Source organism: Melospiza georgiana, chromosome 3, assembly GCF_028018845.1.
Source record: "Melospiza georgiana isolate bMelGeo1 chromosome 3, bMelGeo1.pri, whole genome shotgun sequence".
Classification (NCBI taxonomy): domain Eukaryota; kingdom Metazoa; phylum Chordata; class Aves; order Passeriformes; family Passerellidae; genus Melospiza; species Melospiza georgiana.
The window spans coordinates 8,347,725-8,374,383 of NC_080432.1; the positions used below are offsets into that span (position 1 = coordinate 8,347,725).

General features: G+C 34.2%; 1 protein-coding gene across 4 annotated transcripts in view; it reads right to left on the bottom strand.

Moving 5' to 3' along the window:
• Nucleotides 1-4,566: 4,566 nt before the first annotated feature.
• The window catches only part of GRIK2 (glutamate ionotropic receptor kainate type subunit 2), a 354,898-nt gene continuing 332,805 nt past the window's right edge, over nt 4,567-26,659 (bottom strand). For 2 of the 4 annotated variants that reach the window (XM_058021139.1, XM_058021140.1), the window contains 3 exons: nt 19,810-20,060; nt 11,588-11,765; nt 5,213-5,322 (listed from right to left, as the gene is read on the bottom strand). In XM_058021139.1, the coding sequence (XP_057877122.1) occupies nt 5,309-5,322; nt 11,588-11,765; nt 19,810-20,060 (443 nt within the window). In that variant the 3' untranslated portion in view covers nt 5,213-5,308. Of the gene's footprint in view, nt 5,323-11,587; nt 11,766-18,960; nt 19,604-19,809; nt 20,061-26,659 lie in introns of those variants that run through there. The other 2 variants (XM_058021141.1, XM_058021142.1) reach the window with 2 other exon arrangements.

Below are 26,659 nucleotides of genomic sequence, written 5' to 3' on the forward strand. Positions count from 1 at the left end.
AGCTTAACCAATCTCTTAATCATAATTTTTCCAAACTTTGACCAATCAAAATTCTCATTCCAAAGCTCATCCTGTATATCTGTGTTAACCTACTTATTTTTTAAAAAAAATTCTAATGTAGCTGATTAAATATTTAAACCATTATAGAAGGTATGTGAACATGACATTATCTTCCTATACCCCGACCATGTTGGGAAAATTCCAGTAAGATGAGTCAGTGTGATAGCCCCTTTGGGTTGATTTTATTATTTTTATTTTTTGATTATTCTATTGCTGCAGTGATTAGGATTTCAGGCAATGAGCTAAAACAATATATTACTAGACTGGCAGTCAATCAGATCACTGTCACTTCAAACATCATTTAAGAAGATCTACATTTTTTATTATTTATATAGCTCCATAGTTCATGGTGCTACATAGAACAAATCAAAGACAGATTCCTGCCCCCTAAGAGCTTACAGTCTAGGCAAGTACAAGAACAACAGGAGAAGATAACACAGGCAGGGGACAGAGAGGGGTAGTAAATGAAAATAAAGACAATTAGATTACAGTCACATGAAAAGCTAATGTTTTTATCTTGGTGGATACAAACTGGGGAGATGAGGTGTTTGAGTAACTTTATTTTTAATTAGAACTATTTTTAAAGGAAGGCCAGAAGAAAAGGGCTTTAAAAATAAATTTCATACTGTCAGAGGTGCCTGTAGGAAGGCAGAGAGGTAAGACTGGGAGAGAACAGGACACTAGCATGTTTGAGGTTGGAAAGCAATGATCTTCTAAGTAAGAGAAGCCAACCTCAGCAACTCTTTGTTTTCCAATACATCCTTGAAATTCTGACAGAGACACAATTGCTTCTGTACACCTAGTTCTGCCTTAGATATTATATCTGTACATATTTGGGGCTGTATTGGCTAAAACCTTGATTGCTGTTAAATAGAAGTTCTCACACTTCTTTCAAAGGAGTATTTCAGTTATCATATTTAGTGTTTGTTGATGTATTTGGAGACTAAGTGAAGTTGTATCTGAAGTGCTTCCCATTTTTCTAATATCCTTAACATCAAAACAATAAAACATTATTTTATAGCATAATGTTTTACATCTTAGTATGATATTACCTCTGCTCATGATCCCTTTTCCCTGAAAATATTTTTATTTTGTAGAATATTAGGGCATTTCTCCTATTGTGGCTTTGGATTTTGGCACAATATGTTTTCTTCCCTGATAAAGTACGTTTTTTAAATTCTGAAATATTAACAAGTTAGTGTAGTAGGACTAAACTGTGTTATTTTGGGGGTTGTGAACACTCTATGGATGAAATCAGGAAAGATTAATGATCAGAGTCTCGAGAAATAATAAAATGAAAGAAAAGGTTATTTCAAATCTATACTGAATTCTTCAACAGAAAATTGAAACAGAAATTTCAGACAGAAATATTGCATATAAAATCTGTCAAATACTCCCTGTATATGTATGTACTTCTGTTTATATAAAAGGAGAATACCATTAAAAAGGCCTGCTGATGTCTATAATTGGACAAATCCTCATTCACTGTAAAAGACCAGACATCTCTTGATTTCATCCAACCATTTCGCTCATTATTTTCACTAACAGTCCTCCACAAATTACCTTTATCAACAACACAAAAGGGGTTTTGTCCTTTTATTTCTAGTTATCTATTGCTATACAACCATGCTGAGGCAACCTGAAGATATAAATAGTGTGTCTTTTGTGTCTTAAAGATGTCTATTTTCATTGAAACAGACGGGGGAAAAAAGTCCTGTTCAATTTTTACCTCGAATTGTCATCCACCAGGCAGCGCCACTTCACTGAGCTATAACTGCTTTAAAATTCTTTTCTAGAGTGACATTTAAGATCAGTCGGAGAAGCACCCACCATCCTGTTCTTCCTGAGAAATCAGCAGACTAATTAAGCTGTTTTATGAGACCAGATAAAGCAGTTATAAATGGATTCTGAATCTTCGTGGGCCAGATCCTCTTTTGATTTTTGGTGGGAAGTTTTGGTGGGAAGCTCCATCAATTTTAATGACAGTACAGAAATTTATACAGCATGAAAATTTTTTAATATTGGGGTAAACCTTTCAGAGGTCTTTCCATACCAAGAATTTTTCTTCAGAATTGAGGATTTTTTTTTCACAGCAGTAAAAAGAAAATTAAGATTTTGAAGATTTTTAAGAAATTTAAAGAAATTGGGCTTTTTCAAGTACAAAACTATCCATAGTATTTTCTACTCTTTTGGGGGTCAGGTCTTTATTAGTCAATTTTATGTAACCGTCTTAATACAGAAATAATTACTAATGCACAACAGAGTAACAACATGAGTTAGTGTATGATTGTTGAAAAAAAACTCATTTTACTACTTTGAATCTGTGGAGCCATGCATTTCTAGTCTTGATCTTTAATACAAATCTCCAGTTACTTTACCTATTTCCCTCAATAAAAGAAGGCTGAAATTCTGACCAAAATCTTAATTAAGCTATACTACCTCCATGACAGAAGTTTTGTTCCTTGGGGAACTTTGACCCAATGAAATATTTGGGACATATCCTGCATTCACTGTTACTTTGGCTCACAAAAAGCTTAATGAGAATTAGTCTTGAGCATTAAGGTGAGAATGAAATCCTGCTTATGTCAACATCCTCAATGGAGAAAAGAACAGTATGTTTGAATATAATACAGCATTTTATTACATGATTTTACAAATTTTATTGTAAATCACCAATCAAATGCAATAGCCAATTTTTTCCATTCCAAGCCATCATAATTAGGAGTTTTCATTGTGTTATGACAGTTACTCTTTTCCCCTTTGTGTTTTAAAGAATTAACTTAAATATAAATTATGTACGTTTACTCATTTCCAGAAAAATTGCTTAAAGTGTTTTTATCTTCTTTATACTTCAGACAAAGATAACCTGTTCTTTGTTATCACATAAATGGGGATGAAACTCACAAATATAAGAGAATTTGCTTTCTCAGTCCCTGCTCACAATGGAAATGGCCAGCTCAATCTCTATGAAGATTTATGATAACTGAGTAGTAGACACAAACCTCCCATTCACCCCCAAATTTCATGATATAATTTCTACAGTTTGGATTATATATTTTATATTTCTGTGCCATCATCTTTACTCACCGATGACATTATTTATGATGATTTCCATGTTTTGGGGGTGTATTTTATGGTCTTGGGGGTTAAAGTAATTTTTTTTTCCATGTAAAGACCATCTTAATAATCTTTTTTGGTTGGCATAACATTCCTACATAGTCCATACTATACATTTCTTGTTGAGATACAAATAAATTTACAGTAGACAGAGGTGCAAGATTCATCATCTTTAGGGCAGCATTTCAAAATGTTATGTCCAGGAACTCACCACATTCAGGACATATAATTTAGCTTTGAAGCAGCTAAGAGCCAAATCCTGCAAATATTATCACAATGTGCTGTAATGGCTTCTGTCAGAAATCCCAGCAACTCCCTTGTCACAAATTTAGTGGCAAGACTCATCAGGATAGGGCACTAAGCTGAAGCTAAGTACCAGTACTGACACAAAGTACTGCACATATGTTGCTCAAATCACGCAGCAAAACCAAACCAACTAAAATTGACATAAATTTAATGCTTTCTTTTTTTCTTTTTTTTTTTTTTTAATTTTGTGCATTGGATTCAAACAGCAAACTGAGTGCATATTAACTTCTATCACAATGTGTTCAAGAGGTCTGTGTCTTTTACCATTTACACACAATTGTTCATGACAACATGTTATCAGCTCAGTGGAAACCAGGGGTGTAGCATGGTAAGCAGTGGTGGTAGTGCACCTATTTTTTTATATTATATAACTTGAAAATATGTCTCTTCTAAGATTCCTTTTTCATGATAAAAATAGTTTTCACCAAACGTTGGTGGTGCGCACGCACTACCACTCATGCTTGGCATCACACCCCTGATGGAAACACATGTTCTTATTTTGTTGATAAAAAGTATTACAAAAATTTCCATACAAAAACTATTTTCATAGAAATCTTGCATTTCCACAAATAAACCTGAACATTTTTTTTTTTTTGGAAAAAAAAAACTGCTCAAGAATATTGTTCATTTAGTACTGTGACTGTATTGAAAAATGCAGTCCTCCTTTAAGTTCTTGACATTCACTTCTTTTAGGTGACCCATCCCTCTTCCAACATTAGCGAGAATTGCTCAGGCTCCATTGAGTTCAATTAGTAGCAGGAACAAGTGTTTCAAAACCCATTCAGGCTAAAATGCAAGCCCTCTATGTGTGAAATACACTGCTTCCCACCCCCCTCCCTCTTCTCACAATTATAGAAAAGAAAATCAATTGCTTATATCTAAAGTTTGTAAGATACATTCCTTTGTACTAAGGAAAGTTTCATTCATCTAAAAATTGGGTCAAAATTCTGGAAATATTTTTGTTGGTTTTTTAGATCAAAGTTCCAACCCAGCTAAATTCTTTTTTTTTTCATAATTATTATTTATTTACTTAGTTCAGTGTCACAAACAGTCCAAACAAAAAAAAAAAAAAAAAACAAAACAGGTGAGCATCCTTATATTTATTCTTCTATTCATGGGATTCATGTTTCTTCACTTTTAACATTTCTTCAATCCAGGAAGATCATATCACCTTGTCCAGATGGTAGTTTCAGTCTACCAGCAGTTACCAACTTTTCTGTGCTGGGAAGTTCAGAAGAACATATGGTTTCTTGTTCCACTACAGTTCTGAGACATTACTTTTACTAGACTCCTTCTGTGATTTGTGTCATCTTGGGCATTTATTCTCCCTTTTCTGGCAACCGTTGAACTTCAAAAGGAACCTGCAACTTCTCACTGAGACTGCATTTGAAACCAGCCACAAAACTCGCATGGAACATTCATTCATTCATTCAGAATGATGGAAACCCATGACAAACAGTGTAACCCTGCATAACTTGGTTGATCCATGATGCTTGTGATTCGAGTCTGGCCATTGCAACTGCTGAGATCACAGAGTCTCTAGTTCATAGACACAGCGGCATGAGGTAACTCATTTTATTTTGCACTTGTTGCATATTTCCACAGGAAACATTCTCGCAAGGTTGTTTGGAAAAAAGACGACAGTTTGTGCTTGGGGTATTTGGCTTCCCAGCTCTATGCCATGGTTTCTTTGCCTGGCAACCTTCTGTCGTTAAATGTGTGCATGTTGATAACTTCTTCTGTTTTCACAATAACAGGGGCCTGTGGCTTGTGTTTCAATCGGCGCTGACACTTCAGGGACATCCTTAGCTCCTCTACCATGGCACTACAGAAGGACCTCTACAGAGGGAAACAGAGGAACAAGAAAAAGAAATAGCTGTAAGAAATTACTAATTGCAATGTCTAGAAGCAGATTCGCTATACCGGCACACACTTGTCATTCTTTGCTTTGTTCCAGTCTGAAGCTCAAAACAAATTTCTGGCCTTATTATATGCATCACTATATATGCATAATATTATTTAATAATAATTAAAATTACTTATCAAACAGTGTAAAAATCACCTTGCCGGTACAATTGTTTTTCTGGCAGGTATTAAGTCTAGTTGCATATGTTACATAAAACTACTTCAAGCAGATTTTCTGTCAACATGTTAGCTTTATAGTACAGTATCCAATGTTACATATCTGTTAGGCATTCAGTAGAATCTCCTTAGCTTACTTTATATTTCAGAATAATAATTGCATTTCTATGGAAATAAAGTGAGAGCTCTTCCACAAAACATAAAGTTTTAGTATAGGGAGTTTACCTGAATTCATCTTTAAATACTGTTAAAATCCAGATCTATTACTGAAAACTGATATTTACTCCATAATCTATAATATCTTCTTTATATAAACACTTTTACCACTACTGATTATCATTTATAGATTATGTGTTTGCAAAAAGAAACAAAACAGCAATTCAGTTTCGTTGATCTTCATGAAAAGTGTATTATTAAAAAAAGTTTATTAACATATTTATATCAAATCCTCAAAGCCCTTTTTCCAGTTTGCAGTGCAAGCAATTTGAAAAGTAAAATAAAATCTCCCTATTCCCTCAGTCTGACTGAATTCTTCACTGCTAATGGTGTGCTGAGCAATTAATCTTCTCTCAGTGTGAGAATGGGAGTATCAAATGACATATGGTAATAAGAAAAAAAGGTCTCACTTTTGGGCTTGGCATCATAATTTAACTTAAACATTTTCCAGGCAATGGAGAAATACACTAACTAAATAACCCATCCCAGAAGCTGAGATGTTAAGCCAAGCCTCTGGCAACTGCTCTCAGCCAAAGAAAATTTGAGATATGGTCTAACCCTTTGCATTTTTCTCTCTTAATAACTAATCTCCAGGCCAGGGACATGATCAAGGAAAAAAGGGCAAATGAACAAATGAAAAACAAACAAACAACCTATCGAACAAGAAGTAAAAAAGTCAAAGTACCTAGAATTACTCTAACTACCTCATGACCATTTTTGATTTTGTTTGATTAGTGGTAGTCAACATATAATTGTCTCATTTAGCTTTAAAATAAAAATCCTGCTTTATTTATTTATGTTAAATCTTCATTATCATACAAACCTGTAGCTTGGAGATTAGATCCAGAAAATATTTAAACAACACACCAAACCTAGTTCACTGAGAACCTAGATTGAAGCTGTATTCATATAAGTCTGCATTCAGCTTCCAATCTCCAGGGCTGAAAGCAGTAAGACACTCAGCTCTCCCCATTAAAATTTACAGCTTTGTCATTTGGCAATAGTAGAAATTCTGTGAAGCACACTGGTGCTTGGTTTGGTTGTGGATCCTGTTAGAATTCACATTCCAGTTCTCCATGCATGGTTATCAGTCCAATAGATATGCTCTGAAAGGACCTAACAAGCCAAGATCCTTAAAAAGCGTGACAACTGCTAAAGAAGAATCTGTGGCAGATATCCTTTTCTTTGGTGCAGACAGCAATCAGCTGGAGAATTATGGCTGAACATGAGTCACATTTAAGAATGTCAATGTAATAGCATCTTCTGCCAGAGAGATTTAAGCTTGTGTCTCAGTAAAGAGCTATAACCTAGAGGCATTAGACCTGTAGGTCACTTGCAGTTGCTGCCTGCTGATCCTGTTCCACTTGGCATGGTAGCAGCTAACAGAGGCATAGGGAGAGAAAGGGAGACAGGGAAAACATGAGCTGTTCTGTAGATTAGGGATGAGAGCACACAGCAGCAGAGGAAGGGCTTCAGTAGTAGTTCCTGTTTCTCTGAAAACTTCAATGGTATTACATAAAATTCCATTTTGAGCATGTGCAAATATGAGTTGTCTTAATTAGGAATTAGAGCTGAGAATGAATCCAACAAAGCCCGAACAAATGCCCTCTTCCCGAATACTTTGCATGAATAAGGAAATGGGCAGGCAGGAATTGAAGGAAACTATAATCTTACTCTGGGTGTGACACACTTCCTTTGAAGCACTTCTCTCTCCTGCTGTTTGAAATAAAGCAATAATGCCTACTCAACTCACAGCAGAAATTATTTTACCACCTACAACTAAGAAAAGTTTAAGTTGTGAATCCAAATGAGAAGGCGGCATATTTCTCTGGTTCACAGTCAAGTACATTTCCTTCAGAGCCAAAAGTTTGGCATTTCTGGCTGAAGTGAGCTCTGCAATGTGCACTGGGTTGACATACAAGACAGCTTTCTTTGTGTGAATGAGGTGGCTAAAATTCCTGATTGAATCGTTTGAATGTAATATGTCAGATCTTAATGCATAAGATATCTTTGCTGACCATTGTGTAGAAAGCAGAAAATTATACCTCCTTATCCTGCTATGCTTTAAAAGAAAATATTCAATTCTCTTAGATTTTCCCTTTTATCTAATAAAGTGCTGTTGCTTAACATCAAAACTGCTATTATGATTCTGAAATTGAAATTAACCCTGAAATATTTTAAAAGGGCAAGATTTAATTTAATATTCCCTAATGGCTTACAGGCTAAATTGCTAAGGCTTGAAGATCTTGGCATTTTCACTGTGTGAGGAACCTAGCATATAACTCAGGAATTTCATAGGGATACATTAAGAAGTAAATGGTGCAACTCAGCACTACACCGCTTGTAGCCATGATATGGCTCTCACCTCTGGAATTAAAGACCTAGCTAAAATATTCTGAGGAACAAAATCCTTCTAAATTTTAAAATTATGCATTAGCTCTTAAAACTTTCAAGATTGTGTTCTTTGTCTTTTTTTTTGCCAAGGTGTCTAAGAAGAGTACCAAATTAGAACAGATCCTTTTCAAGGGGAATCAATCCACCAAAACCTTTGCAAAATCTGAAAAGGGTATAAATTTTTAGGTAATACCAGTAGGAAATGGACAACCAACATACAAGAGGTGAGAAGATACATGGCAAAATTCTGAAATACCTTGAAAATAATATGTCAAGAAACTTGACAACACATTTTATCTGAGAATTTTACCTGGATGTTAAAACTTATTAAAAGGGAAATGTTTTAATGACTGACAGTCTTAATAAAGCAGGTGCCATAACTTTGAGAATTATTTTATATATTCTTCCATTCTATGTTTTCAACTTATTTTTTATAAATTTTTTATTTTATCTTGAATGTGCATATGGGAATAAAAATATTGTTTCTGATTAAGAGTATTGCTACATATCTTCTGTTTGTTTGCTTGCTTGTTTCAAATTTCACTCACTGAAATAGTATATATTTTAAAAATATCATTTCAAGGCTATGTAAGTGTTCATGATCCAGATCTTTTCTTCTTTGGGTTCTATCTGAGAAATATAAGGAAGAGTTTTCACACATATCAAAAAAGTAATATTCAATAAATTTTAGAAAGGATTTATGGTTTACTTTTTTACATTGAAATTAATTTTTTTGCTCTAATTTCAATTCCAATCTCTGTAATCTCCATTTTTTATACTGTTAAACTTTGTGTTCTTTCAATGTGAGGATACAGTTTTTTTTTTTTAATAATAAGACATGAAAACAAGAAGCACCTCAAGAGTATTTGTTTTGTGACAGATATAAGACATTTTCATATTTGATTTTACAAAAGAAAATCCAGTGTCTTGATCCTTGCTGTTCAACTGCTAAGGGAAAACAACATAATGTTTACAGAAGTGAAAGGCTACATTTCAAAACTGTTGTCCATCATGGAATTGAGCACTTTAGTATATATTACAAGACTCTCCATTTAATTCAAAGAAAATAACCTCTTGCTCCCAACTTACCTTCCACACTGCAGGCATGTTACAAGAACATCAGTTTTTATCGATTTTTCACTAACCCTTACAAAATCTTAAGTTGTTTTCTTAAATGCTGCCAGAAAGTAAATGCAGCCTCCAAGTCATCTTAGATATAATCAAATGCTAGAAGAATTTAAGGACAGCATACAGCTCTCTAAACCATATAAGTGCATCTGTTTTGTTGCAGCATATCATGATAAAATATTACAAAAGAAGTGTACAGAAGATAATTTTAATCAGAACTGTAGTTCTTACCCTTCGAACACAAAACAATTCTGAAAAAAGTTCATCTCCTTAAAATGAATAAAGAAGTAACTGACACCTCTGACATTCTTTGCCACAGCTGACATCTCACAAGTCATGGAGAATCAAGATGAGAATTTTGTAAAATGTTACCACTGCTTACAAGCTGATTAGATAGCTTATGCATGGCTTTACTGCATGAGAAAAAATAAATGCGGTTTTGCACGTGTATTAATATAAAAGGTAGATAACACACTGCTTTCATTATTTTCCTTTATGGGAATTTAGAAAGGTATTTAGAAATCATAATAGTATTTGTCAGATGCATAATTATGAGACTATTACTATAAATTTTTCTTTAACAGCCTAAAAAGAGCAACGGGAAGAGAGAACGGCCTGCCTACACCACTCTAAACATTCTGATTTAAGTGATTATTATTCAGTGTGTTTTAAATTTTAAAAAGTCTCCAATTACCAGTTTATATTTTTCCCTTCTTTTAGGCACAAAATATAAAGATGTCAGCATTCAATGGAAGGATCTAAGGTTTACTGAGAAGTTCATTACTTCCAGTCTTGTCTGTCAGACATTATTTGAAGATTTGTTTAATTATCTTAAAGCAGTAACAGCATTAATCCCGTATTGTCTTGTTATGGGTTGTTGTTCTAGCATCCAGGAGGACACAGCAATCAAACTGCTTTTTGTCTTGAAGTTAGCTGAGAATGAATGCACAGTCCTACCCTGACTCTCCTTCCTAATCGCTTTCTGATTCCTATGCCACTCCTTCAGGGATTTTAAATACGTGTGTGGAAAATCTGTCAAACCCTCTAGGCAGAAAAATAAATTCTATCAAAATGTTGGCTTAGGATCACAAAGAGATGAACAATTAAAGAGAAAATAACGACAGAAAAAGTGAAATAATATATCAAAGTAGTTGGAGTACAAGCATTTCAAAGTTGAAGTGTACTTGTAATGATCAGATTTTTAGGTTGTTTAGTTATATACCTGTTCTTAAGCATGACTGTAGATCAAAGGTTGCACATGGGCATACTATACATATATATTTATGCTCAATACAGTAACATAAAAAATATTTTGCCACCGATTTTTCTGATGCAGTACACTTTAAATCCATAGCAATTATAATGCACAAGTACACTCCAGACTAAATTCACAGCAATTACCTGAACATATCACCAGTATATTCTCAGTTTTAGATTAAGCAATTATTTGGAGTTTTGGTGGGAATGGAACAAGCAACCATTTTAGGAAGTTATTTTCAGACCAAAATATATTATAGACCAAAATACACGTCCCTTGTATGAAACAGAAATTTCACTGGCAACTCAAATGAAGACAATAATATCAAAGTGAAAATTTTAATTCCACAGATAAAGCTTTGTTTTCACCACAGTATCTACAAAACGACCACCAGTAGAGTAGTTCCAGTCAGCTTGATGAAGCATGAGGTGCTTTACCCTGTAAGAGAATGCTGGTTGTTTCAAGGACTTTAGTAGCTATTTGACAGAGAGGATCAAAAAAGTCTAATGGGACTGACCCTTCCTATAACAAAACAACACTGAAACAATTTTCTGCAGGCTGAAAATTTCTTTCTTGCTGAGTTTTAGAGTTATGAGATGAACTCAGATGACATACAGGACCTCACTGCAGGCCACTTCTGGTTCTTATTGTAAGTGTCTCCCTGTGGGACAATAAAATTCCAGCTTGCCTTAAATAAATTATCAACTGGTGTCAAAAAAAAAAACCCATATAAAGCAAACAAACAAACAAAAAAAGCACCCACAAAAGAACAATTCTGCCACTCTCAAATTCTAAAATTTATTTCCTAGCAGAACAAAATGCTCTCTGGCGGGTGACAGAGACTTCCAGGAAAGAAACACTTGAGTTCATTTAAAGTCTTCTGAAACTATTTTCCTTGTTTCCAGCCTGACAGCTACCCTTCTTCCTGTGGTTGATGGGGAGCTTCTATTAGTGCAGAAAGCTTTTTTCTGCTCTGCCAGCAGCCTTTCTGGCCATCACACTGACCATGATGTTTTTCTGACTCACCTGTGGACCTAGGCTGGGGCAGAAGGGATTGCACTTGTGTGGTTCCACTCTTTCCTCTCAGAGATATCCCAGAGGATGTCATAGGGCAATTGCTCATCAGCCCCGAGGGCTCTCTCTCATGCAGGATTCCACAAGGTTTCATCCTGTCATCTCTCCTTTCAACATGTATATGAGGCCACTGAGGAGATAATGAAATAATTTGGGCTGTGGTGTCATCGACACGCAGATGAAACACAGTCCTACTCTATTGTCAGACCAGGACTGTGCAGTCATTTTGAGCTTCCAGTGCCTGGCTGAAATAGGGAGGTGGTGGCAATTTAATCCCAGGGAGACAGGGGTTGTGCTGGACAGGCAAAGGCAAGCACTCAGAAGGTATCTTCTATCCTCATTTTTCACTTCAGCCTCTTCAGGAAAAGGCTGACTGTCTCACATGTTTTAGGTTTAGGTCTGTGTTTTCAAACTCAGAGTGGCAATAAGTGCTATTTGTCATTAGTGTTTCAGCCAGAGGCAATCATTTCCACTGATGTAAACCTTGTGACACCAGCCCAGATCTTCTTCCAGATCATGATACTGCTGTCTCGTGTCCCTGGACAATGGCTGCACAAGACCGGCAGGTGCTCAACAAGGACTGAGATCAATTAATAGTACTTCAGCCATGTAGCTGTCACTGAGAAAATAAATAACAGAATATATGGCATTGCCTAACTGGTTTAGAACAATAACCGTTGCAAAGTCAATGGGTGTGTATTTTGCAACCACACCTGTGCAGATATTTTTCTGCCTTTCAGCAGAGGTGATCCTGGTTGCACTGAGTCAATCCACGGAGATCCGAAATTCTCAGTCACAGGCTGTGAAGAGTCATTCACCTGTTGAATCATCTTTGATCCTACATCCAAATTCATTCTTTTTGTCAAAGGCATGTCAGGTTTATGGATCACCAAGCATGGTGAAAGGAAGTGATGATGATATGTAATTAATGCTGTGCAGTACCAATCTGTCTGGATTAAAATGCTTTGTGTAACATGATTTGAAAATAATTTTGCAGAGATATTTTATAAAATAAATATAACTTTCTTACCTGAATTCTAAACAGCTTTTTTTTTTCAAAATTTGCTCAGATTAAGTCCTCAGTACTTTATTCACTGTAAAAATTTATACTAGTTTTATAGTTCAGTGTGACAGTATGAACCCAATGAGAAATCTGGCATGGCCTCAAATCATATTGAACAGAGAGAGACTGTTAATATTAATTTAATGCCAAGGTTTTCTACTGTTTTGGAAACTGTTACAGCCATATTGCAGTACATAATATCAAAAGTTTTAGCTCCCATTTCTCTGCAATTATATGTCAAGGATATTTTCTTAATCTAAAAGGTGGTAGGAAACGCTTGATGTTATTTTGCTGACCTATACAAAAGTCAAAGTAAATAAATCAGCTGAACTAAACTGTATTTGCTACTACATTTAATTATAGCATAGCTCATCAATTAAAAATCAGAATTTTAATGTTTTATATTAAAATATTATACACTACAGTAATATTTAGAGGAAGACAGTGAAAAATTATTAGAAAGACACAAATGCTTTAAGATCTGACATTTTTTCTACTATGAAAAAATATTTTTATCAGAGGAGAAAATAATCATATAATGTGTTTCTACTGATAAGTGAAAGTGAAACATATTTGCTATAAAGAAAACAACATTTAGATGTTTCCAAATTTTTTTGTCCAACTTCAAATTCTTGTCAAATTTTAAATATTCCATAACTCAGATAACCTTTGACTGAATGAATATGAAACTATAGTGAACTTCCTGAGCTTGTGTACTTAAGTATTTATGAACTTTACATACACTCCTGTATTTTCAGTTGTTTTTTGAAAGACAAAAATTAAGACATTAAAAATATACCTCAGAAAAAAAGATCCATTACCAAACAGTTACTGGTTGAGCTGCAATCAAAAATCAAAATAGAATTCTTGGTTTTAGTATTTTATTGTTTGCAAATTACTTTAAAATGCCACAGTTGGTAACTTGTTTTTTCCATTTTTTTCTTCTTCTTTTTTTCTTCTGGTAAGATATTTGGAGATGTAGATTGGATTTTGGTTTTGGGGAGGGTTTTTCTGATTTGTTGGGTTTTGTAAATAATTCCTCCCTTTAGAAAACATTCTCTAAAATATACTTACATGGTTGCCAAGAGGGTATTTAATTAAAATTAATACCTGAAATTCACATAATCTCTGCACCTACACACACACAGATCAACCATACAAGTTTGTAGATACTCACACAGTGCTCAGGGGACTACAGGATGATAGAAGTTCCTAATTTTCCAACGGCATATCTGCAGAATGCAGTGTGCTTATGTTGGAAAAACACTTTCTTCCATGACCCCTCCCAGCTGCTGCTTTTTACAGCCAGAAGTACAATTTCTGAGGTTACTCCATTAAAAAATGTGACACAAAAATACAGAACTACATCACTGACTGTAGTTCATGTAAAAGCTACTTGGGATATAAATCCCAAAGCTTTTACTTCAATTTACCAAGAGTGTCCACATCCTTTTGTTTCTTGTAGCCTGAGGAACAAGCTTTTCAACTTTAAAATCTTTTGAACGTGTCTCCCCCTGGAAAAAAATCACTAGGCTGAGATTTACTTTGGTATTGTTCCAAAACTATTATAAATTCCTGTCCCAAATTCAAAGGCTTTTGATATTAAACTATCAGGAATATTTTTGAACTCCAGCAAAACTGACATAACTGCATTTTTTTGAGAAAGTAAAGTACTTTAGTCACAACTAATTTAGTAAAATTTGGAAAAATAACCCAAACCACCACACCATAAAATATTATGGTAAAATAAGAAGGATCCTAAAACCTTTTCAGTTTTTCATATAAAACAATTGAAATTTGATTTTGCATTTTTGGTTAGATAACAATTTTAACAAAGATTAAAATACTGACTTTCTATGCATCCTGCTGACAAAGAAGCATCAAAATATTTCAGAAATTATTAAATTATTTATGTAAGTCCTTAAGACATAGGAAAAGCTATATATTTGCCCTTGGCTGACATGAATTCTAAAAAGCAGGATTGTAAGACATAATGAATGAAACTTATCCTAGTACAAATAGATCGTAAAGGGACTTTGGAAGATAGACTCTTGTTAGCATTTACACTGACTCCGTGTAAACAAAATGAGAAAAGTTAAATCATATTTGAGAGAAGCTAAATCAGGATGATGTGTAACTGTATATGGTCACAATTCAGCAGCTATCAACTGCTATTAACCTATCAACTCTTGGCCCCTCCTTGCCTCTTGAGAAGGGTGTGGGACCACTACATCAATAAAAGCAGGTTTGCAGATAACTTCTCCAGTCAATGTCACCTTCTCCAAAGAAACCCTCACAAGAACAGGCACAAGGACAACAATTTACAACGGTGACAACAAGCAATGGTCTACATATCCGTGGCACTGCCTTCGTCAATACTGTGAATTTCATTCTAATGTTTTCAGCACATGTAGTTTCTATCACACAACTGACTCTTACAGTAGTATCTAATCACTGTGTAAGGGTGGTATGAAAATGCAAATAATCTCAGAGCATACTTAGAAAACACCCTGAACACACAAAATCAAAGGAAAGGTCAATAAATTCTCAAACTGAGAATCATCAAGATATTGTGCTAAATATTAATGGTTTTCAAGGTCAATGTTTTCACTGGCATTTCCGATAATAATGTGAGCTCTACAAAACTAAATGTGTGAAATGGACATAATCCCAAAATGCATTGATGCACATCAATTGAAAAAAAAGAGGAAAGACATCATAATTGTTTTAAATGGCTTCTGTTTCTAACCTTGCTTACTCACTGCCCTCTGAGTGCCTGTTAAAATAAGGGAGCAGGTCATTCAGCAGCAAAAGCAATTATAAAATGCAAATGACTGAGCATTTATTGTCAAGATTGGCTAGATAAAAAAGGTCTGATAATAACATGTTCCCAAGTAGATGACATAATTAGATGTTTGTATCATAAACAATGGGAAATAATACAAGCCTTTAGCATTTTCAGAAAGGCTGCAATTAAACAATAGGTAAGCATTGCAACACAAATTTTATTAAAAAGTGACAATTAAATTTCCTTCTCAGAAATTAAAAGGCACCATCTTGTGGTTGCTCTGCAAGAATGCAGTCAGGTCAACCTCTGACCTACCATCTCCTCCTCCCCTTTCCCACAGCACTAACTGGAATATCAACATTCTGCCATGGAAAAGAATATGTGCTCTGCAATTCCCAGCATTTCTCTGAAGGAAACAGTGAGACTATGTATCAGGCAAGACTAGAAGAGTTATCCAGTCCAAAACACACACCAGGTTATGGCATTATTAAAACATGTGTGTGAGGTAGAAAATTCAGAATTACTAGCAACCATAGCAAAACCACATTTAATTTCTAATAAGATCAAATTATACCATAACCTAAAGACACTGCAGCTCATCAAACCTGCATGAATTTTTAAGCCAGTTAGGATCAGAAAATCTTGCTCCTGCTCTCCTTACATTATAAAAACATGTTTTGGACATTTTGCAGAAAGTGTTTTAAATTATTGTATTCAATTCATTTCAAGCAAGCGTCATCCAGATAAATTTGTGCCATCTCCAAAGACATAGTTAATCTCATATACAGGTCACAGCTCAGCATTCAGAATTTCTTGTTCCATGGAATCTGTAGTTGTAAGTAAAACAGTTCTGTATGTAACACGTGTATATTCCTAGCTACTGATCCCTGCTTTGGGCCCAGTTCTGCCAAGAGCTCAGTCATTGTGTCTTCTGAAATAAATTATCCACACTGATCTTTCTCAACTCAATTGTGCAGCTGAGCAGTGAATCATTTAACAAGAAAAGTTCAATAACATTTTTCTTCCCTGTAAATGTATGTGAAATATAAATAAGTATTAATGTACTTAATGTTTTTATTGCTTTTATAATAAATTATAAATAAATAACTATTTCAGAGAGGTTAATTTAATTGATGTTTATGTTATTTTTGATTGTGTAACTCCAGATATAGTTTGTTGGCTGTATACTTACTGTTTCAGTACATGTTGAGACTGAATCTAGTACTTTTTACTATAAGAAGTGTATGACCTCATTTCTTAACAAATAGTTAAGGTGTGTGTCTCAATTCATATTATGTGAAGTACCTAACAATTCAAAATTAGTAAAATTTACATCTGCTATTTTTACACAAGCATACCTAGTTCCATCTTGCTGAAGGCTCAATGAGTTTTGAATGGCTAGAAATGGCTAGCAAAATTTAATCCATATAAAGCTGTTTTCACATTCATAATGACTGGATTTTCTAGAAAATAGTTAGTAATTTAGGATACTTATTTTTCAAGCAAGCTAGCTTTAGAAGGTGCCAGTGACTGGCAGTATAACTGTGATAACATCCAGTCTTATCTTTGCTTTTGATAGGTGTCAATAAGAGAGGAATTTCCCTCTGTCTGGAAAGTGTTAAGGTGGCATAAAATCATCTGTTTCACAGAAAATCTCAGGGGTGTCATACATTTCTTTCTGACTTTTAAACACATCAGGGGCATGGATGTTTTGAGCCATCTTTTCTTACAAGATGCAACATTTTTTATTTTAGTGAATAACACCATTTTATCTGCTGTTTTTCTGAGCTTGATTCCTTTCAAGATTTCGGTCCTCCAAACAGGTTCACACCAGACAATGTCTTGTTTATGTGCAAGCTCCAAGAGCAGGATGATATAAAAAATTCTAAAACTCCATAGCTATATTATACAATTTCAATCTCTGTTGCCTCCCTGCTGGAAGTACAAATGAGTATTCAGTACACATTAAAAAGCAAACACTCATGCCTACTTATATCTCAGGATACTCCATATACTCAGCAGCTGAAGTTGTCTGATTCATTTTGTTTCTTTGGTTCTTAATATGACCTTTGATCTTCCCAAATACTGACAAACACTATGCCAGAATGATGCTCTGATTCCTAAAGGATGAAACCACAAATGTTACCAAACTGGTGGTAACAGGTGCTCCCTCCATCCCACAGGATTTCCAAGGCAGCACTATTTGCATTGTTCACTCATCTCAGCAGGACTTGTAGAGACTGACAGGATTCCTCATCTCGCCCTAGGCTGCTGTTGCTCTCTCTCCTAGGCAAAGGGGATCTGCTATACCTGGAGAGGTTGAAAGAAGGTGTTTTCTGAAATTCTTTGGGTGCTGCAAGAAGAGTGAGGGTGAAAGTTTTTGGGTGAGGGGATGCTGGGGTAGGCCATGTGTAGGGATGCAAGCATCATCTTCCCCTTAAGTTCATTCCATAAATAAAACTGCAGTGAAATTTCAATGGTTGCTGATATCAGGGTATCTGGGAGCAGCGGGGAGGAGGTGGAAGGTAAGTGGAGTCAAGGAGGAAAGAAAGGAGAGAAGCCTGACTCAGCTCAACTCAGCTGCTTCAGATTTATTCCTAACTTTTAAAAGTATCTAAATACTTGATTATTAAACATTTCTGGTACAACTGCTTTTGAAAGGTCACATTCCTCCAGTCATTGCTATCTCTATCCAACACTAATGAGCAAACAAGAGAGAAAAAAAAAAAACACAAAAGAAAAATTTTTAAAAAATCAAATCAAAGAAACATAAACTAACTCTTTCCCCTCCCCTCACCCCACAAAAAATTAAAGAACTTAAAGGAAACAAGTCCTTAATTAGAAAGTTTCTGTTTGCTTCCCCTCATGCTCAACTTTCAACATGCTGCTACTTCACATATGAATTTACACCTGTAAAATACTGAACTCACGTAACAAAATTATCATAAAAGCAGTCCTATTTTTCTAATTAAGTGTGTGCTAAAAGTCCAGAAAAGCTAAACCAAATTTTACTGATGTTCATATAAGATCCAAATCCATTTTAGGAATGGATAAAAATTATTGATATTTACATGGGTTTCTTAAATAACCAGTATTATTTTTCCTTACAAATTCATTTCAGAAACATAACATTCCAATAGTATGTTAACAGAAGGAATTAGCCTGCAGTATTGTAAAGAAGAGGACTGAAAGGGTCCTTCAACAATAAATGAATGTACCCATGTTCAAACAGTGTTTAGGACCTTGAAACCTCACACTGCCTTAGTGTGTGTTAGAAAAAAATTCTTCACAATATATTTATAACAGGAAACTTGAGTACCAAAAAGTTGCCTCAAAGGAAGCAAAAACAAATAGTAAATTTTCTGAGTAATGACTCAAGTTACAAAAGTTCACTAGCATCATCTGGAAAAATACCAATATAAATATATATATTTTGGATTTACTACTGATTGTATTAAATTATATTTCTAAACATAAATTTAAAAGTTGTCATAGGTCACAATCTCCTCAAAAGTAAAAATCAAAAAGACCTAACAAAATCCAACAGTTTCTCTCAATGTTTAAAATTCAGATTTTGCCATAGCAATAAAATAAACTATTTTATTTTAGGTTTAGACATGGGCACATACATATAGAAAGATTTATTTAATTATTATGCAAAAAATGATAATTTCAGCTACAAATTTTTCAATATATTATTAGTCTTAGCACATTTACAGTATTCTGGTTGTATAAATTGCAAGTACACAACAAGTTAACAATATGATTTTCAATATTGGGTCAGTTTGAAATTACAGGACAACATATCAGTAGTAAACCCACCAAAAAAAGAATCGTGTTGATGTATTCTTTTCCAGATGTTACCAGGACAACTTTGCAAGTATAAACTCCTATAAAGAACATTTCTATAGAGACATTTTTAGACTTTGACTTTGAGCTACAAAGAGTTTGTCTTTTGAAAATCAGAATTATCTGTAGGAGATTAATTTGTTTCCCATTACAGTTTCAGATTTCTTCTTCATCCATAAAATTAACTGCAGTGAACTTCCAGGAGTAAAAAGCTGTCTTTTTTCAGGCTTGAATAAGAGGAGAAATAGTCACTTGTCCTGAAATCTGGCTACAATTAAACACATTGAAGAAAAATTAAAAGCTGTAAATGTAAAACTTTGGAGATTTTGCTGTCATCCTTTGTTATACAAGTACTTTACTATAAGAATAAACAATAACTATGCATCACCTACATTTCACTAAACATCACAAAATGTTCAAACTATTATTTAAATAGACGATAATATAAAATAAACAGGTAATGACAATATTTACCTTTTCCAACTGGGCATTTTTTTTTGATTTATACAAAAACTCCCCAACTGCCACAAAGACAGAAAGCACCAATCCTGCTGCCAGCACGATGAAGATTCCTCCGATATTTTGAACTCCCAAAGCACTGGCCTCTTTACTTTCCTCTTCTGGGCAACCATTGCCTCTCCACCATTTCTCTTTCATCATGTGGAGCTTGCCTTCTTCCTGCAGCTGAAGAATTGCTATAGTGATCTTGTCTCTATATGGAGAACCTGAAGAGAACACAGGGAAGAAATATCACATGGAATATATTACATGAAATGTTTGTTATTTCAAGTAAGAATAAATAATAACTCATGAAAACTATATCTTAACAGCCATAATATTAGTAAAAAAAGCCATTTGCTTCTCGAGACAATCACACTGGTCACATAAATACAGACCTTCTTGCTCACACAAATATATATCCAGAAAACTTGATCCAGCTGGTGTTTCCAGTAAACCATGCCACTTGATGCAACAATTCCTATCACATTTACTCCCATGTTGTCAAACTTCATCATGCCCAAATATTATATTCAGTCAAAGAGTATTCCTCTTTCAATTTTTTCACTTTTTTCCCAATAAGTTTTTAAATGGGCTTCATTAGATTTAGTTTAATATATGTAAATCTACAGGCTGTTGCTTCATAGCTCGCTATCATAAAGCTAATAAAAGTTCTGATATTTAATGAATACTTCATCCTGTCATTTTATTAAATGAGGGAGAAATAATTTATGCTTCAGGACCAATCCACAAAAGTTTTCATTTGATAGATTTTCAGGCACTTAAAACACCTTTCAGCATAAACTTACTTATTAACAGTACCAGGTAGAAAGAATTGAGAAGGATAATATTCAGTGTGTTTGGATATCAGGGATGTATAGTCTCATATTTTGATGTATTTCTTTCTCATAATTCATTAATTTAAAATTACATGATAATTTTGTAGATTTTGAACATTTCAATATTTCAAGGGGTAGTTCAAAGGCTGGTGTCATATCTTTGTATGTAACCTGTTCTCTTTTTCTTTACATTGTGCATAGGGGCTTCTCAATGGGCATTTTAAAATGTACATTGATAATTGAATAACGGCAATGAAGAAGGCTTTTATTTTCTGCATGTTAGAGAGTAAATCATGTCAGTTAGAAGAGCTTTCTCTGTTAAGACTTGTGCAGTGTTTAAGTAGAGAACAAAGCCATCATTTTTCTTGTCCTTTGAAAACAGGAACAAAAGACTCTTCATTAAAGTGGTTAAGAAATCTCAGGAAAGGAAGAAAAAGAGTAGATGAAAAGGCATGGTATTCCCTCTTTCTGTTCATATCAATGCAATTCTATAATGCATCCCTCCTCTTTTTCTCTCTATCATAATAATGCTACTTACTGGCTATAGACTTTAGGGTTTCTTTCAGCTGAGTAATAAAATGCATATTCATTAATTTTTTACCTTTGAAAAAAAATCCTCTGTATCTGCTAGAGAGATGCTGCCTGTTTAACTATTTAATGCACTGTGATCAGCTGTGAGGAACTGAAGAAATGCATGGATAAGATGCTTTATAGTCTTAAAACTGTTGAAAAATATGTATACTTTTTTAAAAATTTAACTTATTCTATATTTCTTCAAATTTTTTTTACATATTTAGAACTTATCATGAGAATAAAGCTTATAACAAAGCTACTGTGCCAGTATAGAACATAAAAAGAACTGCTAATAACAAAATGCAAAAGCACCTTTTCCTTTATTCAAGAATAAAAGGTGTGAAGAGCCAATCTCAAAGTATTTAAATTGCAAGGACTTGTGCATTTATCATCTATGCTTAGAAAAGGATGATATTTTGTGCTAGGAGGTAAACTGTGTTTGCACTGGACTATACAGGAAGCACAGAGAAAGGAAAACAAACTCTCTTCTACTCCCTTGTGCATTCAGGGGCCTGAGTCACATCATTTCAGAGCATCCTGATTATGCTGGAGGTCTCAAACCCTACTCATGACATCTTGCTTCAGTCAGATGGAAGAAGGAAGTGATTAGTCCACAAGAGCCTGGGGAAGTGTAAGTGCATTCTGTAATCTTTTGGGGATATTTTCAACATTACACTGCATATAAATATTTAACAACAACAACTTAAATAACATTAGATTCAGAGAAATAGTCTTGGACTCAGTTTAAGCTGTCTTCTGATCTGACAGGCTGCTTTCTAATTAAACTGATTTGCATTTTGTTTCCACACTCTCTGTTGGTCTAAATATAGTGAGTACCATCTATTCTTCATGTATTATTTATATTTTCTGGGGATCAGATTTTTACACTTACAATTCTAGTCTATTTGAAGAAGTTAAAAAATTAATTAACTGAGGAATTCACAGACAGAAACAATAAAGCATGGGCTAATACAGTCTACAATTAGTTACGTTTATGAAGGTTGCATTGGAAATACACAGATAACAGTGATTCAGTACAATAGTAATTGTAATACTATTTGTGGTTTGCAAAATTTTGCACAAATAATTCTGGAATGGATTACAGGGCCTTTCTACTGCAATGTTTATATTTGTTATACCTTATTATCCTGTCTAAGAAGTGATCCTGTCACAAGTCAGGATCGATGTGGGATGACAAGCATTATATATTGCTGCTGTTAAATCAAGCATTTAAAAATGTATACCCATGAAAAAGCTAGCATTGAATGCTGTAGTTCTATTCTAATTCTGAAGGATGTAGAATGTTCTAAATTCATAGGTTTTCGTTTTGTAGCAAATATTAAGTACACCTAATGATCTGATACTTTGAGGAAAGGAATTTTTAATTCTTTTTATACTGACTCAAGTAGCCCTTAAGAGAACAAAGGAAGCATATGAACAATATTATTTCCTCTGACCAGATCTTCTCCTAGCATTTTTTTCCCTTACAAACAGGACTGTAAGTCCCAGCAATGGAAAATCCACCCAAAAGCACATGAAGTGGCTAAAAGTACCACAGACTGATCTGTGGATGACATTGGTATCATAAAAAAGAAGGAAGCAATAAATAGAGAATGTGCTCAAGGCACCCAGATTACACTCTGGATGTAACAGCTGCTTTTCCTGCAGAAATGAAGAATGTTAGCAAGTAAATGCAAAAGATTTCTGACATTTTCAGGTAATTTTCTCTATCACTTTCATCACATGACTGAAAGATGACTCAAGCCCTACCATGAGGTGTTGCAAGAAGCACATGTCCTGCTTTTTACATTTTTAAATCTAAAGTGTTTAATATAATTTTATTTAAATCCTCATTAAAGAGAATTTAGTGTTCAAAACAGAAACAAAAAAGCCATAAAAGCAAAATAGAAACTCTAATACTCACAGTCCATGTATATGAATGAATTTTCAAAATACCTACAGTATTGAATATGAATAAGAATGAAGTAATAAAGCATAAGGAAAATAAAGGAAAATAAAAGAAAGAGAAGGAAATAGGAACATGAGGAAATAGAAACTTCACATCTCAACCTTTAATACAAAGAAAAAGCAGCTGAAAAAAACCCCAATCTTACAAGCCTGTGCATGGGGGGAAGACAGGGAGGGAAAAGAGAGTGATTTTTAAAATGCTCTTCCAAAATCAGGGGAAAAAGTTAGTGCATAATCTTCCACTGAGTGAAGAGAAAGGCAAAAGACCAGTATGGAAATATTTGACTTTTTCTCTCCTCTCTTTTGTTGGTTTCTACCTCTTTTGTTTCCCTATCAACTGATTATTTATTACCATGAAAAACTGGGGCTGGAGGATCTACAGAATATAATCTATAAATGATCTACTGATCCTTCTCTGGCTCCTGTTTGCAGGAATGAGAATTTCTGCCAGAATAATATTAAGCCCTTCTGTTATAGATTATAGGGGTGTTTCTTCCTTCCTAGACAAGTTCAACAACCTCAATAGGGGAAGCAATAATTTCTAATTGCAGTTACCTGCTTACAAAAGTTTAAAATAAAAATGAAAATTTGCATAAAACACCTTTTTCTAAAGCATCTCTACAAAACTAACATTCTCCCAGAGTTACTGCAGAAGTTATACATAGACATGTTTTCTGCCCTGAAGTCTCAATATGTTAAGATTTATGTACATAATGATATGTTTAAACATAAATTATGAACACGTAAGACTTTTATATTGCGGCTGCACTGCATACAGATTAGTATTTTGAAATTCTGCTGATCTAACTGGTTTTGAAAAAGCTTCCTACTAGATTTTAACTTAGTAAAATCTCCTGCCTGGTTACTCTTAGTCTGTTTTACTCATTCTATCACATGAAAGCTGTTGGAGCATATTGGGACTTGTAGAACTGATTTTGTCTTTAAGTAAATCAAAAGGAAGAGCAGCATTCTGCTAACTCCTTCAGTAAGAAAATTTTGAGCCAGGAAAGTTTTTGTTCCATTGAGCCAGGGGCACTTTACCAAAAGGAATGACTATGAACTGCCTAGTGCTTTTAAATATGCCCACAGGATATTCTTACATGTTACTTTTGATTTTCTAGATAGGAAAAATACATTCTGAATACAAAGTGATAGCATCTTTTATTTCTGTTTCTTCTTTTGTTATTAGTAGTCCCAAGACAGTTCTATTTATCTTGCAACATTATTTCTCTTCTGTGTACTTGGCCTAATCAAAAGACAAAGGTTGTTAGGAATACACCATCATATTCAGAACGTAGGTACAAAATTAATATAATTTAGAACTTCTTTCAGTAGAATGGGAGAGTTATGTCTTATTTCTTTTGAGTTTGTTTTTCAGCATGAACCCATTCCTATTGTGATTATGCCACCTTGATCTATGTATCTATCCTAAAGATAGTCTGTGTGTAAATCACAATCTCACTCCAGTTAAGCATGCCTGAAATTTCCATAAGAATGCTGATTAACTCCATTTATACTACTGGGAATGGGTGAATCATTAAAGTTTTAGCTTAGCAACATCTCTCTTATCCAATCACTTAGCCCTACCAAGAACCACAATCTAAATGTTGTGCCACCAAACTGTTTGCGTATTTAGTCATATCATACTTGAAAGTTTTGGGGTTTGTATTGCTCTGTTATCCCCGATCATCGGTTACTATGGCAAAGGTTTCCTTTTACTTTTACAGGACAAAATTCAGCCCAGTCCTTTGGAACAGACAATCCTTCCTAGGAGACAGCTGGCCGCACACTGTGTGGAGTCCAGTTTCTCACAAGTGTCATGCATACTGCAGTCATAGGCAGGACAGAAACAACATGAAAAGTTTACACCTAACTGTGGAGTAGATGTTCAGATTATGAAGGACCATGGAAAACTATTTCCTACAGTCTCATATATCACAGGGACTGAGAAACCTTTCAGGAATCCAGAGTATAGTCAGCACTCAGTAATAAGGACTGACAGTCACAGTTATTACATGCTGTAGGAAAGTATTGGTGGTGGCTACAGGACAAGCCCTTATTTTAACACCACAGAAATGTTTTTGTTTTGAAATTTACAACCACCTCAGCTCCCTAATCTTCTTTACCTTCTCTAGGCAGGATGGGGAGGAAGCAACAGAAAGAAGGGTCAATGTATCTTGGTTCATTCTTCCTATCGGTGGGTTCTAAAAACTCCAAGAAATATATGAACAAAGAAAATTAATTCTATCAGTTCCCAGTCCCTGGCTCCATTTTCAAAATCAACTTTTTGATGAAAAAAACATCAGTGTTTGTAGATTCTTATTTTTAACCCAGATACCTACATTAGGATTATAATACTTTAATACTAGGCATGGAGTAAACAGAAAATATTCACTAAGATGCAGCTATTATAATGAAAAATCCTCAGTAGATGTTTACTGTCTAACTAGATTTTAGCAGTCTAAAATACCCCCTATCTAAATTAAAACTGCAAACATTCAAGACAAAATTCAAACCAAACCTGCTCATTATACCATTACATATATATATACATAAATATATGCATATGTACATGTACATATACACACACACACATATATATATATATGTATTCAACTTTGAGGTACATGTATGGCTTGGAAAAGACAAGTTTCTGGTAAATCAGGGAACACTTAAAATCACTATTTTATGTTAAATGTAATCGAAATACTTTCTCAGATGGTGTGTTCTTTAATTGTTTTCGCTTCTTCCCACTCATAACCAATTCCCAGCTGAGGCTAATTTCTGGTAATTTCTTTATGGAACCATTGTTTTAAAGTTTATGTAGGTACATAAGGCTGAAATGTAACCAAGAGGGATGATGGAGCTGAGATTTATTACATATTAATTTCCCAGACATAAATATGCAAAATATATCAAAGATGAATATTTGAGAGCTGGAAGTAGAGTAGCCATTAAGTGATTCTCATGTTCATAAGTACTTATTGCTTTAGGACAGGGAAAATAACATACTTAAAAATATTAATTTGCAACTAGATTAAAACATATCTATCCTTCACAGTGTGTATATTATAAAACAAAACAAAAAAGGATAATGGCTGCCTATAATGAATAATTCAAATAAGACATGAAAATAACAGCCTGAATACTAAATACACAGTTTCTTTTTGTAGTATCAAGATAACCTGAACAAAATCAAGATGTTTATGGATTGTTTTTACTGTTTTAAATGCTCAGAACATTGTTAAATTATTTTATTAGCCTTCTAGCTATATCTTTTATTTTTCTGACACAGGTTAAGTTTTTTTCAACCACTCCTCAAACTATCATTATAAACTGCTCTAAAGCACATCTCTTAGATTAAATAAATGAGTGATAGTACCATTTTTCATAGACTCTTCATGCCTTTTAACATCACAGAAAATTTGAAAAGATCATTATCATAA